Source organism: Chelonia mydas, chromosome 3 (genome assembly GCF_015237465.2).
Source record: "Chelonia mydas isolate rCheMyd1 chromosome 3, rCheMyd1.pri.v2, whole genome shotgun sequence".
In the NCBI taxonomy this organism is placed as follows: Eukaryota; Metazoa; Chordata; order Testudines; family Cheloniidae; genus Chelonia; species Chelonia mydas.
In genome coordinates this window covers 86054221-86073431 of record NC_057851.1, presented here as the reverse complement: position 1 = coordinate 86073431, position 19211 = coordinate 86054221, and the positions used below count along the sequence as shown (strand labels likewise).

The window sequence follows — 19211 nt, the reverse complement described above, 5'->3', positions numbered from 1 at the left end:
GCCTCTGACACCTGTTAGCCTCAAGTGAGCCCTGCCCATATGAAAGTACAGATTGAAATTGCATATGAATCACTACTTAAACACTCCAGTGAATCTGATGTGTGACATTTGATTTGCCAATAAAGCAATTTAAAGTAACTAGAAAGTAATGGTCACCTGAAGTTAAGACCATAACAGACAGTGATTGACTTGCTTGTTCTTCTCTTACAGGGGTCTGTTTACATATAATCTTCCTTTTCCCTTATAATCTCTGCTCATGCTAAGCAATTACTTTGACACATTAATTCCCTCTCTAGGGTGCACTGTCAATTTAAGATGAACAAAAGTAGACTAGGCAAAAATACTAAAACCCTTTTTTCATATAATTTCATTATTAACATTTTAAACAGGCCTGTAGAGATTTATGCTAGGAATTTAAACATCAGTTTAAAATGAAAATACCACTTTGAAAATTGGGTGTGTTTTTCTAAGAACTTAAAGTGGATCACAACTAAACATGTATCTCAGGGGCAAGGATAATAAATGATTATCTTATTATTCCCTGACGTGCCTGGTACTGCACAATAGTGACTGTATACCCAATAACTCTGTATTTGGACCCCCCTTTCTATCAGTATTATTCAGTTAGGCTTTAAAAAATCACATTCCTTATGGGGATTCCCATTTGCACACAACCCTTTCTGAATTGCATTAAGCGAATCGTATACAGTTCTGGTAGTGAAAGACTATAAGGGATGTACCTGCTGCTTTCCCTTCAATTATATTTCCCCTTCTAGTGACATTTTCTTGGTCTCCCTTGCCTTCAGCCTACTTTGAATCTTTAAGAAAGAATCCTTCCAACTGTCATTAAGCTACATTGAATGAGCACCTACAATTTCCAGATTCACTCTAATATCTAGATGTCATATTACTTTGTATGAAGTGGCTCAGCAGCCATGAAAAAGACCTTGTAATCAAAAGTTTTAAATCAGTATTCATGAAATGAGGACCCTGACCACTTGTTGTCATTAAATATATTATGGTAATAGCACATATAGCAAAGTTTTATATCCGTGAAAAGAAGTAGGTCAATAAAGTCAAGAAACAAACAAACAAAAACTCCCACAAAACAAAATCAACACTACCCGTGGCCCCCATTCAGGAAATCAAGACTATTCAAAAGTGCAGTTACATTTTAAGCACATTTTAAAACCTACTGAAGTTAATGGGACTTGAACACATACTTTAGGTTGAGCATGTGCTTAAACTCTTTCCCAGATCAGGGTTTATGTTAATTTAATGTTATGCCTGAGGATTTTACATACCGAAGTGTAATGGAATTTGAAAATGTGGGTCCCAGTTTAGCCATAAATTGGGCCCCACTTGCATATGCTGTACTTTGTATTACAGAATATGTTTTTTACTTTAATACTTTAATATCTATAAGAATATATAATTAGGGATTATCCGTTTGAATTTCCTAACTATTCTGTATGTAAAATATCAACCACAGAGCTACATTGCATTTTGTTTGCATTTGATTTCTTCAATTTATTCTAGTTCTATTTTGTTTTATAAACAATAGAGGGTTGTGTTTATCTTGGGGTCATTTGATTTGTAGTAGTAGTTATTTGTGCTGCCAGCCAAAATGCAACACCTTTTTAAGACAGGAAAAAGTAATATGAAATTAAACTCCTGTTTTTATGCCTTTTCAGCCTAAAAATGCTAATCACTCTGTTTACCTTTACTGGAGTGAAATCCCACTGTCCACGGATTTGAAAGGGAAATATGGGTTTACTTATTTAAAAAAATGTAGTTTACATGATTTGGATGTGTGATGCTCTATTTGGAACCAGTATTTAGAATTTTGAGTGGTTCTGATTTCTTTTGCAGGGATGCACCATGTTTAACATGGGATTTCAAAAGTACTGAACAGAACTGGTGCTTTGTCTCCTCCATATTGGTTTGATCAGTGTTTCTGTCAATCAGGGGATTTGCAAATTTATGGGTTAATTTGTTTTTCCAAGGTCCATCAAATCAAACAATTACTGTATCAGACTGAAGTATTTTACTAATGCATTCTAGATATTGGCTTTACATTCAGATTCCCTCCTTTTCCAAACGCATATCAAGGCCATCAGGTGGTTAGAATGATCAGAGAGTTGTACATAACACTCATTAATGTATATATAACAATATACAGTTAACCAAAGCAAATATACAGTTTAGCATGAGATCAAGACTGGCCCATCTGCATTTGTCTTTTTTTAGTTCCTCTTTCTTCATGCTAGAAACATTACTCACACTATAATGTTTGGTCAATCAAGCAGGATGCTATTATTTTGAAAGCTTCACTATATGTTTTTATTTATTTCCTTAATTCCTTTGGATTACTCTAAGCATTCCGGGTACTAACATAATTTGTTGATGACTCTTTCTGATCTTTTCACTGGTAATTGGCAGATAAGGTATTTTGCTGAATTGGCTAATTATGTATAATATAATAAGTTGATTCCTTCTGGAGAGTCATATAGCATGGTTATCAATAATCTATTTAAGAGGAATTCTTGTGTATATTGACACAAAAGGGTACACAATCCACTTTTCGATAACTCTCTATCACCTTTTAAATCAACGGCAGGGGAGAGCGATAATCTTAGAGAGAGGCTTTTTTCTTTGCCAGGCACTCAATAATCCCAGTTGAAATTGATGAGCAGTCGTCTCATTTTTTCATCAGGTACATTCTTGTCAAATAACTCAATACAATTAGCTAAACTTCATTTTCAGCATTCCATCTGAGTTGTTATTTGAATAGGTTTTGAAAATCAGAGGTGTTATGCGTGGGTGGAGTGCTATACAACTGTTTTTAAATTAGCTGATTTTCATAGCCCATAGTCAGCCACTTAAGCATTTTCTGTGACATGAGGTGGGCATTGTTTTTGCTCATCTATCTCACTGCAGCAGGCCTGAAATGACTGCCAATTAGTCACTTCATAAATCAGCAAGGAACTGGAATTGTGAAGAATCTGTTCAGCATAATTTAGTTAATTAAAAATTAATTTATTTTATTCGGTACAGATAGCATTCATAAATTACAAATCAAGGTTAATCATAAAAACATATATCCCTCTGTAATTCAAAGGGGACTTGGCATCAATTATTTTCAAAGGGCTATTTAAAGATAGTCCTGGTGAGTCTATTTTTTAGTAAGGACTCTCTATCAAGCATAACATTCTAGCACCATTGAAATCAACAGGAGTTTTGGCATTGACTGCCATATGGTCAGGATTTTACTTCAGGTGTTTACGTAGTATCTTCTAATAATGTGTATTGTCCTGTTTGTTTGTTTCTTTCAATAATCTAATACAAGTTGTATCAAAATTCCCCTTTACTTGTTTGCAAAAATAAAGTATGCTACGTTGTATGCTTAGTAGACACAGTGTAACAGTCTTTTCTGCTAATTATTAGTGACTGGTAAAATTAATGCTAGAATTTTCTGTCTTTGTTTAGATGGTTTTTTGGACCAGTCACACGAGCAGATGCAGAGAAACAACTGTTGTGTCCTGAAAATCAGGCAGGAGCCTTCCTAATCCGAGAAAGCGAAAGTCAAAAAGGCGAATTCTCTCTTTCAGGTATCACAGTTTTTTTACCTTGAGAAATACTTAAGAGTTTTTCATTTGGCCTGTTTTTCTTTTCTAATTTTCTAAAGTGATAAACTGAATGCATGAGAATGAAATTAAAATCCATAATAATCTCTTGTTCCCAAGAGATACCTAAAAGTTGGCAAGAGCCGTAGGCCTTTACTAACTTTTACTTTATAGTTCTTTATTAATATGCTCAGAATTCAAATTAACTTTCTGTGCTTATTGCTTTTCCTTGTTCCAGCTGCCTTGAAATGGGAAATGCTGTCATAATTAAAGAGCCACAAACACATTTAGAGTTGTACATCAATGCACCTACTGGTTCAGAGTGGAAATTAAACACATTTTGGCACTTGGCAGATCTATACAGGGTATGAAAACAGTAGAATCTCTAGAATATATCCTTAGTTTTAAACTGATCTTTTTGTGGGATCGGTTGGCAAAACTAGACTTCAGAAACACATGATCAATCTTCAGTGAAAAGTTAGTTGTATCTATGGTGGTACGTTTAATTTTTTTATTTATTCAAGATCCCTCATTCTGGCTTCAAGATATGTGATGGGCTTCCTGGTAAAATTTGTACCTGAAAATAGACTGATTACCTACCAAATAGGGAAAAGCACAATTTTACTTACAGCAGCCAACCTTACTTCTTTTTAACGCTAGTCCTAATAGGTAATATGAAATATTATCCCATGATGGATTTTCTAAGACACCGTTCACCAGATCTGTGATACAAATATAAGCCACGAGAATTACAAGAGAAGACTGTCAGTGGGGGTATAATATTGTATACCTGGAGATGAACTGGAAGCAGCTTTCAAAATTTTTGCTCACAGAGTAGTCTAGTGACTCTTCAGTACTTGGATTAAATTAGGATGATTCCACCCACTTGATTACATTGGCCCAGTACAGCATTTTGCTGTTACTGGAATGGAGTGCAGTAGAGCTTGCAGTATTTTGAGGCATGTGTCAGCATGCTAGGAAAGTGAACAGCTTGTCATCCACATACATTCTGGCTGTGGTAAATCACCTGGAGACAGTTTAGGCTTTAAAGCAAAATCAGAAAGTATCTTGCATCCCTGTCAAGGCTGACAAAGGCAACAAAATACTGCAACTCCAGCTAAGTATTTCCTAATGATATTTTCCATTTCACGGAGGTTGCTCAGACACCGAGATCAGTGTAAAACAAGAGGAAACTGCACCCTTATGAATCCCAGACTTATGCTTTGGGATGTTTATAAAGATGTATAATTACACACATATATAATTATATCCATATAATATGTAACCAGTGAATTATAAGAGAGGAACCTGAACCAAAGCCTAGGATCTGAAAACCCCCACACTTTGAAAAAAGTATGGGTCTGGTTCAGAAGTCTGGGATTCTGACCCATTTCTATAAATTGTGCGATAGTTCAGTATTGTACAACAATACTTCTTTACTGAAGACCTCTACAAAGTGGGATTTGACTATTGCAGGGGAGGAGAGGTGTCAGTTTAGACATAATTTTGAGTCACCTAGAACAAATGTATTTATATTGAGTGGAAACCATGTGAAACTCCTCATGTTTTCAGCTGTTTAACTTTGGTTTGGAGTTTAATTTGTACCTGAAACTCAAAGCAAAACCCCAGAGGATTTGACTCTGCAAAGATCAAACCAGATAAATATATTTGCCCAAGCCCCTGTAACCTGAAATCTATGAGGTTCACACCAATATATAATGGAGCCAAAGATATAAGAAGGAGAGATTAATAGGCAAATCTATTTAGGTGGCAGAGGGTGAAGAGGAAAAAAACCTTCATTAAAATGAACACATTTCATTTCTAATGTGTCATTGTGGAAAAAACTCACATTTCAAAAATGATTTAGAAGGCAAACAAGACTTTGAATTCAATTTCAATTTTTAATTTTAATGAGAGGTTTTTGTGGGCCACAAAAAGGTTAAACTGAGACCACATCAAACTTTAGATGGCCATAGAAATCTGTTGCTATCATCCTAACTGCTTGATGTTTGTCATATCCTTTTTTTATTTAAAAAATGCGTATGTTGCAGAAGGAATTTTATGTTGATGATTCTAGCATCTGGTGTAAAAGGCATTAATTTTTAAACATGCCTGTGCCATCGTAGGCATTGCCTCTTTTTAATTAAAAACCATAATTTAGATGTGCTCAGCTTAATTGAGTGTCACTGCCAATAAAAGCAAGAGGCTGGTCTCTTTTTCTTGAATAATGACATCTGCAAGATTTCCTGCATTAAATGACAATACATTAAAGCACCTGCTATACTTCTATACATACATTTAAAACTCAGATACTCCTGTTGCTACAACCTTCTTTTTAAACTATAGACCACAGAAAGCAAATATACCTATCCTCACTAAATTGCATGGAGGTGCTGAATCTGAGTTTGTTGCTTGCCTTCAGACTTGGACCATGTGGGCTGCCTACCCCCTCTTCCTAGGGATGAACATGGGACTCCCCTGGTCCCACTGCTGGGAGTGGAAGCAGTCAAGATACATCTGGCAATTATGTGTCTTTTTTGTGCTCCCAGAACAAGGCTGTCTGGTTTCCCGTGGGGCTGGGGGAGAGGAGGAGGATGACATTTGGGCAGAGCAAAGAGTGGGAATGACAGGCAGCTGCAGACAGTGCAGGCTGGTGTGGAAGAGAATGGTTAGACAAAGGGAGAGGTAAGAAGTTGCGCGGTAGTTTTTGAGGTCTGTGCTCTTGCCAAGTTGCTTTTTTATTGCTGTTGGTCTGTATTTGTGAGGCTGTCTTGGTTTAAATTAGAAAGACAATTTTGAGGTCATAGGTGCGGACTTTTATTTTTCCCAGTGAGTGCTCCCCCAATCCACCCAGAGGCCCCTCCCATGCTCTGCCTCTTCCCACCCCCACTCCGTCCCTCCCCCGAGGCCCCCGCCCACCGCTTGCTGCTCTCCGCCCTCCCCCAAGTGTTTCCTGCCAGCTGCCAAACAGCTGACCGGTGTGGCTGGTGGGTGCTGAGCACCCACTATTTATTTTCTGAGGGTGCTTGAACCCCAGAACACCGATGGAGTGGGCACCAAAGGCTGAGGTAATATCTTTTATTGGACCAACTTCTGGTGAGAGAGAGACAGGCTTTCAAGCTAACATGGAGCTCTGCTTCAGGTCCTTTATGCATGCACTGTCTTTCTCTTCCATGTCTGTACAGAGCCTAACACACTAATACTCAACTCTGGGGCCTTTAAGATGCTCCAGAATACAAATAAATAATTCCTCAAACATGCAGGTTCTCCACATGAAAGCAAATTTCATCTAGAGAGAACAGGAAATCAATTAAAGTTTTAACAGGATGGGCAAAAATACTGTCTTACTTCCCAGTGCAAGAAAGCATTCTCTGGACCCCCTGAAATAGAGAAATAGAACCATAAAAGTAGGAATGATATTACTTTTCTGATCTGTGAGACAGCCCCCCAACCTGAAGTAAATACTCACCAGTAACCGCACACCACACAACAAAAACGCTAACCCAGGAACCTATCCTTGCAACAAAGCCTGTTGCCAACTGTGTTCACATATCTATTCAGGGGAGACCATCATAGGGCCTAATCACATCAGCCACACTATCAGAGGCTCGTTCACCTGCACATCTACCAATGTGATATATGCCATCATGTGCCAGCAATGCCCCTCTGCCATGTACACTGGCCAAACAGGACAGTCTCTATGTAAAAGAATAAATGGACAAAAATCAGACTTATAACAAGAATTATAACATTCAAAAACCAGTCAGAGAACACTTCAGCCACTCTGGACACTCAATTACAGACCTAAAAGTGGCAATTCTTCAACAAAAAAATTTCAAAAACAGACTCCAACCAGAAACAGCAGAACTGGAATTAATTTGCAAGCTGGACACCATTAAATTAGGCTTGCATAAAGACTGGGAGTGGATGAGTCACTACACTAACTAAAAACTACTTCCCCATGCTAATTTCCCCCCTACTGTTACTCACACCTTCTTGTCAGCTGTTTGAAATGGGCCATCCTGATTATCACTATACAAGTTTTTTTTCTCCTGCTGATCATAGCCCACTTTAATCGACTAGTCTTGTTAAGAGTTGGTATGGCAACCCCCATTTTTTTCATGTTCTCTGTATATATATCTCTCTTGCTACTGTATTTTCTACTGCATGTATCTGATGAAGTGGACTTTAGCCCATGAAAGCTCATGCTCAAATAAATTTGTTAGTCTTTAAGGTGCCACAAGTACTCGTTCTTTCTGCTGATACAGACTAACATGCCTGCCACTCTGAAACTTGTTTTAAATGTCACCTAACCGCCCTCTGGTGGCAGTTGTTGGCAATCGCATGCAACAATACAAATATGTATTCCTGCGTAAGGAAGTGTGTGGGTGGTGGGGGATATTCTATTCACTTAAAATTGGATTAATGATCAGAAAAACTCCATGGTAAACTAACCTTTTAATTGACAACATTTTGAATTATTCTAACATTTCAGGAACTTATATCAAACATACACACCTGCCTGTGTGTGTATGTATATATAATATAATGAGGGTATGATGGTGTGGTATGAAGCAAAGGCTTTATTAGCATGACAAAAGGGGACATAAGAGACTTGCCAATATTTAGATCTTCAAATTAGAGATAATGAGTCCCATATACTGTACTACAAGTACACACATTAGGAGGGGAGGGGAAAGGGACTGAGTTACATATTAATTTGCTTTCCCAGTTAAACAAAAATAAAAAAATGAGGCTCCACATATCAGCAAGACTACATTAAATAGACATACTGGAATTGCAGTTCCTAAAAAGTGTACTGAGCATACAAACGGTTTTAAACATGGGGGAAAGGGGATCAAAGAACATCTAGAGCTCTTAAACACATTCCTCTCTATCAGATAAGAACACCCACCCATCCTCTCCTTCCTTTGGATTTGGCTCACTACCCCATGCTTAGCAAGTGAGGTTCAGGTTATGGTGACCTCTCAGCTGGCACATATTAAGTACAGTTCTGTTTCCCTTTAGTCATACAATAAGGATAACAACGTTTCATTACCCCTTCATTGAAGATTTAAGACTTTAGTGATCAATAGCTCCATGTCCAGTTGGCAGCTGGTATCAAGCGGAGTGTCTCAAGGGTCAGTCCTGGGGCCGGTTTTGTTCAATATCTTCATTAATGATCTGGAGGATGGTGTGGATTGCACCCTCACAAGTTTGCAGGTGACACTAAACTGAGAGGAGTGGTAGATACACTGGAGGGTGGGGATAGGATACAGAGGGACCTAGACAAATTAGAGGATTGGGCCAAAAGAAATCTGATGAGGTTCAACAAGGATAAGTGCAGAGTTCTGCACTTAGGATGGAAGAATCCGATGCACTGCTACAGACTAGGGACCAAATGGGTAGGCAGCAGTTCTGAAGAAAAGGACCTAGGGATTACAGTGGATGAGAAGCTGGATATGAGTCAACAGTGTGCCCTTATTGCCAAGAAGGCTAACAGCATATTGGGCTGTATAGGTAGGAGCATTGCCAGCAGATCAAGGGACGTGATCATTCCCCTCTATTTGGCACTGGTGAGGCCTCATCTGGAGTACTGTGTCCAGTTTTGGGCCCCACACTACAAGAAAGATGTGGAAAAATTGGAAAGAATCCAGCAGAGGGCAACAAAAATGATTAGGGGGCTGGAGCACATGACTTATCAGGAAAAGCTGAGGAAACTGGGATTATTTAGTCTGCAGAAGAGAAGAATGAGGGGGGATTTGATAGCTGCTTTCAACTACCTGAAAGGGGGTTCCGAAGAGGATGGATCTAGACTGTTCTCAGTGGTAGCAGATGACAGAACAAGGGGTAATGGTCTCAAGTCGCAGAGGGGGAGGTTTAGGTTGGATATTAGGAAAAGCTTTTTCACTAAGAGGGTGGTGAAGCACTAGAACGGGTTACCTAGGGAGGTGGTGGAATCTCCTTCCTTAGAGGTTTTTAAGGCCTGGCTCGACAAAACCCTTGCTGGGATGATTTAGTTTGGGTTGGACCTGTTTTGAGCAGGGGGTTGGACTAGATGACCTCCTGAGGTCCCTTCCAACCCTGATATTCTATGATTCTATGAAATGTTAACCCAAAACAGCCAAAATTGATCACATAGGCAAAGTACGTGTGTCTATGCAAATAAGGACTGCCTGTGAGGTCTTTTCCACCAGTTTATCAATAGATGGCAGGAGAGAAATCATTCAGACCCCTGGCTTACATGCAGTGTGTGTTTGCTTTTAAATGTCTGCCATTTGGAAGTGGCTCTTTGGAATGCCAACACTGATTAACTAAATATTAGAAACAGATGAAATTGCTTTGCTGAATTAGACAATCTTTGGTGTCTTTCATGTCTGAAAGGATGGGAAATATAAGCTGCCCAGGGAAAAATGTCTTGCTATGTCTATGTGTCAGATCCTATGGGTCAGAATTTTTCCAATCCAGGCGGCTAAAGTTAGGCTCCTAAATCCACATTTAAGCACCTAAATGTAAGGTGCATTATTTTGAGGAGGACTTATGGGTGGTAGGCACCTTTGTGTCAGGTGAGGGTTTCCCAGTGTTCGGGAAATGGTCCCAGGTCCCAGCCACAGGCCTCTGCACAAACACCTACTCTCCCTCTGAGGGGGTCACACTTCACACCTGGATCAAGCACCACACTTAGCAATAGAATAACGCTTTTATCTAACCCAGCCAAAGCCAGGAGTAGATCCAGGTCAGAATCTCTAGCAGGGGCTACACAAACTCCCTTCCTTCCATCCCCATATGCATGGTTAGATACATAAAGGCTCTGTGATGCACACCACTGCAGTCCGCTCCTTGGGTCACTCCAACCTGTCCACACAATCTGATGCTGGTGTGAAATGTGAGCTCAGAGTGGTGGGTCTTGTTGTACAGTAGGGTTGCCAGGTGTCCAGTTTTCAACCGAACACTCAGTTGAAAAGGGACCCTCCCCAGCCCGGTGAAAATGAGCGAGTGAGTGAGGGTGGGAGAGAGCGAGCGGCAGAGGGAGGGGGGAAGATGGAGTGAGCAGGACGGGTCCTCGGAGAAGGGGCAGGACAAGGGTGTTTTGTTTTGTTGGGTCAGAAAGTTGACAACCCTATTGTATATTGTATGGCCTCAGCTCTCCTTTCCAGGCTCCAGTATGTGCATCTGTACAAGCACCAGTACAGCAGTTGGCTGTCCTCCAATCAGCTTCTAGTTCAGACTCTGCCCTGGCTCAGCTGTGCTGCTAGCTACTTCTTCTCTTGCTCCTCTTTCTTTGTTCTCTCTCCAAATCTTTCCAGGGCTGGTTTTCCATCCTGCCCTCATCTGCTCATTGGCTCAAGCCCTCCCAAGTGGTCCACAATTAATTCTGTGTTCTTGCTTTGGAGCAGCCAATTGGGTTTGCATAGAGTGTGGGGGAACAGGGGATAGGACGGAGAAAGGAAAGGGCTCTCCCAGTCCTACACCTGCCAGGATGTAAACACACTTGTCCCCAGGTGGAGGGCATACCCCATGGCTTGGCCACCCTCATCATTGTTGTATCAGCTGGGAAGGGGGACCCTCGATCTTTGAGGACTTCAGGGTGCTTCTGCCTCACTGTGCTTTTCCCCTAGCTCCCACTGTAGAGTAATGTTCAGGTAACTCCTCCCTGCTCTGCTCTTCTCTTGTCTCAGGGCTAGATTTTGGTCCCTCCTGCTTGCCCTGCCCCCATCCTCCTCACTCTGCTCTTCCCCTGCCCCAGGACCAGGATGAGGGACAGGGTGGTTCCAGTGGGGATTCCCCCCCATGTGAGCCATCCCAGCAGTGGGAGCCTAATGACTCCTTTCAGCCCTGCCTCCTGGCTACTAGGACTCGGATCTCCTCCCCACACTCTGTTTTGTGGCTCAGGCTCAAAGTGGCAAGGCCTGAACATGTTGCAGTGGACCAGCTTCTCCACTTTATCTGCTGACTCTGCTCTAATCTTGTATTTGGGCCATTTGGGGTATGGGATCCCACAGATGATGGGACCCAGGCTGTGTTCAGTTTGGAGCACCTCTGCTGACTGAACAAGACCAGATTGCCCAGCACTCAAGGCCTGGCACCAGCATGTCTGTCAGAACTCTGTTTCTGTCTGTCTTGGGCTTGCAACATACTAGCAGCTGTGATCTGATTTACCTCACAGAGGTGTTGGTGATGCTCATGGACCCAATCTGAGGCCCCCCCAGACTGTGGCTCCCTGGGATCCCATGGCCATGTCTGTGGGCAACCAGTGATGCCTGCCGAACATCAGGAAATAGGGGGTGTACTACATGGAGGTGCGCACCATGTTGTTATACATATAGGTCACCTGCAACAAGTAGGAAGGCCAGTCTCTCTGCCACATCTCTGCCAAGGTCCTGAGCCCTGCTAGCAGCGTCTGGTTGGCTTGCTTGCAGGGGGTTTTGTAGTTTGGGTGGTAGGCTGTCATCCTTAGCTTGTGGCTGCCATACAGAGAGCACAGTTCCTTAAACATCTGTTACTTGAAGGGCATGCCTTGGTCTGTGATCACCGCAGAAGGGTTGCCATAGGGCTGGGCAAAATAGTGCCAGAAGGCTTCTGTGGTTGCTCTGGCCATGATCTCCCTGAGGGGTGTGGTGACCAGGAATCTGGCATAATGATCCACCATGGTCAGGAAGTCAGATGCACTGCTCCGGCGTGGCTCTGCCTTCATGTGGTCCAGTGCTAACAATTCCAAGGGCACGTGGGTCTCCATCGGCTGGAGCGGGGCCCTATCCCCCACCTCTGGATGAGGCACCTGTGGGACTTATGGGTGTTAGGCACTTTTGCAAATTATGTCCTTAAATATACATTTAGGAACCTGACTTGGGTTACTCTGTTTTTAAAATGTTGGCCATAAGCTATATTGTACTATTGGCTATATTTAGTAGCTGGGAGCTCATATCTCAATTTATTTTTTAGTCTTTGATGGAGCAGTTGTGAAACACTACAGGATCCGACAGGAGGCTGAAGAGGGCTTTTTTGTTAGCCAAAAGAATATTTTTAAAACATTGATTGCTTTTGTTGACCACTACACCAATAACAGAGATGGCCTCTGTGTAAAGCTCGGGAAGCCCTGTATAAAGGTAAAGTTAATTTTATATTGTGCAAAATATATATTTTCAAACTAAGCTGCTGGTTATCAGATGCTAGGTTGCAAAATGATGACCTGATTCTTTGATGAAGTTGCGTGGACAGCAGAACAGTTTCATTCTTGGAGCTGACACATTCATAATAAAATACACTGACATTTTGAACAAATAATTGTGTGGCTGCAGGAAAAGAATGTGCCAACTTGTGATTTATGAATAGTTCTGTATATTGAGATAAAATCGCCAAGTTCATAACTCTAGATGTCTATAAGTATTACTGAGACAGAACCATCAGGTTCATGCTTGCAATATTTCATTGTTCGAAAAAGCTTGCAAGGGGGAGTTGATTTTTTTAAAATGTAGAGGCTCTTTGACTAGTTGTAGCATTTTCAAGACTTACACAATATCAGGTAACTGCTGCTCTTTCATTTAAAAGTTTTATTTGAAGCTCAACTAACTTTTTTGTAATAAGAGGTACCCAAGATGTGGATTTGTAGTTGTTTTTTATGTTCTCTTTTATGTTTTTCCTTACAGAACACACAGATGATAAAGATAACTTTATTCCTCCTAGCTGCAACTTTAACTAACATTTTTAAGCAAAGATTTATTATACACACTGCTGAACAAATAGCAAAATATCTAATGTTTGTGTTTGGTTCTTTATACCAGAAAAAAGTTCCTGCTCCTTTCGATTTGTCATACAAAACTGCAGACCAGTGGGAGATAGACCGAAATTCTCTGAAACTGTTGAAAAAATTAGGTTCTGGTCAATTTGGTGAGGTGTGGGAAGGTCTCTGGAATAATACTACACCAGTGGCAATCAAAACATTAAAACCAGGTATGTCACACATCACTTTGAATTGCTAATATTGTCAGGCCTCAGCAAGAGCCAACTTTCATGTTTTGTAAATACTCTTTATCAGAAAATCAGGCTATCTAATCATCTTCAAAGACAGGCATATTCTGGATTGAGTTTGCTATTTTGAGATCCTTAAAGATTCTGTGGCACTTTGTACTAAGATTTTATATCCTGCTTACCTAAACTCCCACTGCTCTTTCATTTGTTCTTTGTTCTTCAGTTTCACACACACAACACAAGCTCCCTGCCCCATCATATAATGTTGCTGGCACAAAATGGCTGACATTCTAGAGGTAGCTGCATTTCATCAGTAGGTGAAGTGATCATTTTATCTATAATCTGTAGGCTGTAAAAATCCTTCTGATGGATAGGTGCTATATTGCTATAAAGTTTTATTGTTATAGAATTTGTATTTGTATAAATCTCTGTTGTTATTAACAGCAGTAATACAGAGTAAAATACTCTAAATAGCGATTGGAAATGTGATAACATTTTGCATATTTATGACATACTCTACTAATTGCTGATGTTTATCTACTGTATATCCTTGTGTGAATAATGTGGCATCTGTTTGACTTTTTCTTTACTTTTAAAATTAATTTTAAGTATCCTTTGCATTGTAAAACAACATCTACCAGCAGATGGCACAAATCACATTGATAACAAAACAAAGCATAGTTGATATAAACATTTAAAAAAAAAGAGAGAGAGATCATAATACGTTTTCTTTCATTCACAAAGCATTTGTGAGGTTCTAATGGCTCTGATTCAGGAAAGTCCCACTGAGGGACTTAAGTTTTTAGCCTGTGTGGGATGTCTGTCCTCTTTATTTTTCACTTTTTTTTGTTTTTTGGAATGGCGACATACAATTTCTTCCCTATTCTTCAAGTGCACATAATCAGTAGGCTCCTGATGATGCACCCTGGCCTCTCTGATTATTTTACAAGTATGATCCGTTATCAGGACCTTTTGCATTGTGAACCCAGGATCTATAGAAGACAACTTACAAAACAAAACTGAAAAAAAAGCTTAGAGCCCCAAATGTGTGTTATTCACCTGAAGGGACTTCATTGGGTTTTGAGGAGAGGATGGTGTCATGTTACCTTCTCTCCCCTTTAACAGATTTTGGGCCATTTTAACAGATATACCACTTCTCTCACTACCCTGCATTTAACAGCAGAATGCATAATGTGGCCCCTATATTTGATTTTTCTACTATATTAACTCAATATTTCATCTCTTTGTTGTCTTTGGTAATGCTGGAAGCCATCCATTTAACACAGACAAAAATTAAGGTACAGCGAGAATAAGACTAATCTCTTTCTCTGTCTTTTCATTAAAGTGACCAATGATCTTGAATGCCCTAACTGAATGCCCAAGCTCAAAGGTGCTCAGCATCCCCAGTCCCACGATGGGAATGTCAGTGCTCAGCACCTTTGAAAATCAGGTGAAAGGTATTTTAAGTTGAACACCCAAAATCAATGGCCACTTCAGGCATCCAAAATTAGCATCTTTTAAAAAACATTTTGGCCTTCCTCTCTCTCTGCTTCAGTCTCGCCCTCTGTAAAATGGGAGTACTATGTAAAGTGTGCTGAGATCTGCATATTAATGATGCATTATATATTATTCACTTCTCCATGAAACAAGCTTCCCTTTTAATACTGGAATCAGAACTGATAGAGCAACATAGAAACACATGGTCCCCCTAGTCCTAACTAAACTCTCCCTACTAATTTTTTAAAAGCTATCAGGAACGATAGGTCATTCAGTTATTTGTTTGGCTGATACCACATTTGGTACCACTTAAATTGTACAACAAAGAAGGTGAGAGGCCAGATAATCAGCCCTTATTCCTTCATGAAAGAGATTGGTTTTCACATGTTCAGCCACACTACTCCTTTCCACTGAGATCAATCCCTTGACTATTGATCAGTTCGTCAATCCTAGCTACATCCCCACAGGTGTCACTGGAAAGCTTGAGAAACACAGCACAGTATTACCCCATTATCACAAGGGAAGAAAATAAGGAAGGGATTTCTGCTTCAGTTTTTATGTTTATGGTTGGTTCCTAATCATAGGAAAGGGCTGTGGAGATTGGTTAAACATTTGCAGCTTCACATTGGTGATTCATCAAGCCCAGAAGCCATTTATTGCTACATAGATAATAAGGCAATAAAAGATGATCACATAAATAAACTGCAGTAAATTTGTTAGATAAAATTGAAAATTTTACACTGTAGTTAGCAAAGAACTGTAGTTTATGTTGCAACTCTGGCAATAATAGAAGCATAGCAGTATGGAGTGCTGGAAGACTTTACCTCTGATATTTAAAATTAGATTGGACAAAGCCATAGCTAATATATTATAGATATTGTTCTGCTCTGGCTCAGGAAATGGATGACATGGTTTAATTCATCTTCTCCATCTCTGTTTTCTATGGTGTGGTCCAGCTCTTGTTTAAGTCAATGGAAGGAGTGGGTTTGGGCCCTGTGATTCTATTATTGATATACCTTATAAAATATCACAGTATTCTACAGTAAAGACAAAGTATTGTGATAACAAGATGCTGTGTTCAGAACACTACAGCAGATTTTTGTTTGGGCAGGTCTTCACTACCTGATGGATCGGCGGGTAGTGATCGATCTATTGGGGATCAATTTATCACATCTTGTCTAGACGAGATAAATCGATCCCTGAACGCTCTCCCCGTCGACTCCGGAACTCCAGCTCGTGAGAGACAGAAGCGGAGTCGATGGGGAAGCGGCAGCGGTCAAATCGCCACCGTCCTCACGGCCAGGTAAGTCGACCTAAGATACACTGACTTCAGCTACATTATTCGCGTAGCTGAAGTTGCATATCTTAGGTCAACCCCCACCCCCAGTGTAGACTAGGGCTAAGGGATTAACTTTTTTTGTAAAAATGTCCTATCCCCATTCTGAAACCTCCATATTTTAATGTCCTAGCACATTGGGTTTCCAAAACTTACTTTCATAATTTCAGCAATCTCCATCAGATATATTGATTTAAATAATTTAAAATACCCTAATCAAAATGATAAAAGCTTAGTTTGGTATTAATAAAAATGCAACAGAAGCCAGATGTGGTAATTTACTTCATCTTAATATAAAGGCAATTGGAGAATGGCCTCTGTAGTTCATGAGTTTTGACATTAAGTTTGTTATATTCTGGGACACATACTGATTCTTCACACTTAGAATACAGAGATATAATGGTCTTCATAGACATATAGAAAAAAAAAGCCAGAATTGACCATTATGTTATCTGGTATTTCCTCTTATATATCACAGGCCATTAAACTTCACCTAGTTAGCTCTGTATTGAGCCCAATGACTTGTCGTTGACTAAAGCATAACTTTCAGAAAGGCATCCAGTCATGACCCGAAAGCATCAAATGATGGTGAATGCACCATTTCTCTTGGTAGTTTGTTCCAACGGTTATTCACCTTCACTGTTAAAAATGTGTGCCTAATTACTAATTTGAATGTGTCTGCCTTCTATTTCTAGCCATTGGTATACTTTTCTCTACTCCACTTTCACACCCAATACTTACTCCATGTGAAGGTGCTTATACACTAATCAAGTCACCTCTCAATCTTTTTTTGATAAACTAAGTAGATTAAATTCTTTAAGTGTCTTACTGTAAGGCATTTTCTCCATCTCTCAAATCACTCTTGGGACTCTTTTCTATGTGTACTACATTTTTTCAACAATTCTTTTAAAAAATCCTTTAAAAATGTTTCCATTGCTGGAAGACCTCCCAGCTCCAGGAAAATCTAATTCCCAGAATGCTGCAGGAAGTGGTATTGGTGAATCTTTCCCTAAGCCAATTTCCTAACATGGTGTGAACAAACATTGAGATACTGGAGGTGCTGTTTTTAGGGCGGATGGGCCGGGGGAGTATAAAGCTGATGTCCTGTACAAAATCAGTGGGTAGTTAGATTATCACAACCTAAATTCTCCCTGCAATTTCAGTTGAATGCCTTATTCTTCCTCACTTCCTATCAAACTGTTGTCTACTATTGTACATTATTAAAATATAGCTGCATGCCACGCAGATGGGCTAGGTTTCAGTGATGAAGGAGGTTGTTTCAGAATATTTAATGTGTACAATAATGCAGGATGAAAGGTGATATGTAAATGTAAGACATTATTATCTTTGTGTTATAATGATTATTATTCCTGGTACATGTAAACTACCAGTGGAGCACCAAACTGAGTTTATGCCAAGCTTCATTATGCAGCATTCCTTACAGGTCAGAAATTTGACATTAATTATTGTGCAACTCCTTAGTTCTGAGTTAAAATGAAATAGGCCTGGGATTAAACAGTCCGGTGTATGTACTAAAAATAGACCAGCCTTAAAATGATTGTTAATGTCTAAATAACGTTTAAAAGTGAGGAAAAAAAAGGCAATTGTAAAAATAGAGAAAGTAGAGGCCATTAAGCATGGTATATGCAAATAAAAAGAATTTAGGAGTGAAATCAAATATATACATTTTAAATCATCTCTTTTATAAATTGTCTTTTTACATAATAAATTATTCAGAAGGATGTATATTTTTACGTCTATAAAGCACTTACACACTTTATATAAATCATAAATAAGAACTTGATGTTTGCATATGCAAATGGCGCACATATACAAATCTGACACCATAGAAAATTTGGGGTAAGAGTTCCAAAAGCACCCCTTGACTTACAGTTAGACTTAGGCTCCTAAGTCACTTTTGAAAATTTTACCCTAGGCCCCCTAGTGTGAATGGAACTGAGTTGGGTATAGGAGTGCAGTAACATGTCACAGATCTAGTCATGCTCCTCCTGTGGATACTCAGACTATGATGAAGAGATCCAAACATTGAATCCCATGTGCCGTAGCTTGCTGGAGCTATGCAGAGTTTAGGTGCTGTGCCTGGCTTTGGGCCTCTAGGAAGTCAATCCAGTACAGACCCTGTGTCTGAAACCTATCTTGGCAGTGGGGCCCCATGTGCCATTTTCCTCAAGCCTCTCCGGTGACTCCTGCATATTCCACAGAATGCCATTAAAGGTCTGAGCCTTCTGGATTGCAGTTTACCTCTTCAGGGGTACATAACAGTGAAAACAAACAGACACACAAACTATGCACAGGATTCTAAAACACAATTACTCTTTACTTAACAGCGCGAGCTATACAGAAATCTAGACAAAATAATAAACACACCTGTATACACTTTCTCTGCCTCAGTTTCTTCACCACTCTGTAGTTTTTTGGGCTTGGGCAGAATCCTCTGGGGTATCTGGGATCCTTCCCTTGCGGCTCAGAGTTTCTCATCAGAGCCATGGAGCCTTCTCTAGTGCAGCTAGATTTTCTAACCATGTCTGGTACTGCTGTTACACCAGAGCTCCCTTCTACGAAAGCACGCCTGTTCTCTTCCTCTCTCCTGCCCAAAGCTTCCTCTGTCTATGAAAAGCCTTTCCCCTTCTTCCGCCTTGCTTTGCCACCTCTATCCCTTTTTCTTGTTTCAGAATTTTTCACTCCCCCGCATCATGCAGACAAATTGGAGCAACTAGCTTCAGCTCCTTAGAATACCCATTGTTTGGTCAGAGTACAGTAGT

At 40.0% G+C, this 19211-nt stretch overlaps 1 protein-coding gene across 1 annotated transcript in view; it reads left to right on the top strand.

Moving 5' to 3' along the window:
* The window catches only part of FRK (fyn related Src family tyrosine kinase), a 70862-nt gene that overhangs the window by 28992 nt on the left and 22659 nt on the right, over positions 1-19211 (top strand). The window contains exons 2-4 of the mRNA XM_027819835.3: positions 3490-3611; positions 12570-12733; positions 13409-13577. Of these exons, the coding sequence (XP_027675636.1) occupies positions 3490-3611; positions 12570-12733; positions 13409-13577 (455 nt within the window). The remainder of the gene's footprint in view (positions 1-3489; positions 3612-12569; positions 12734-13408; positions 13578-19211) is intronic.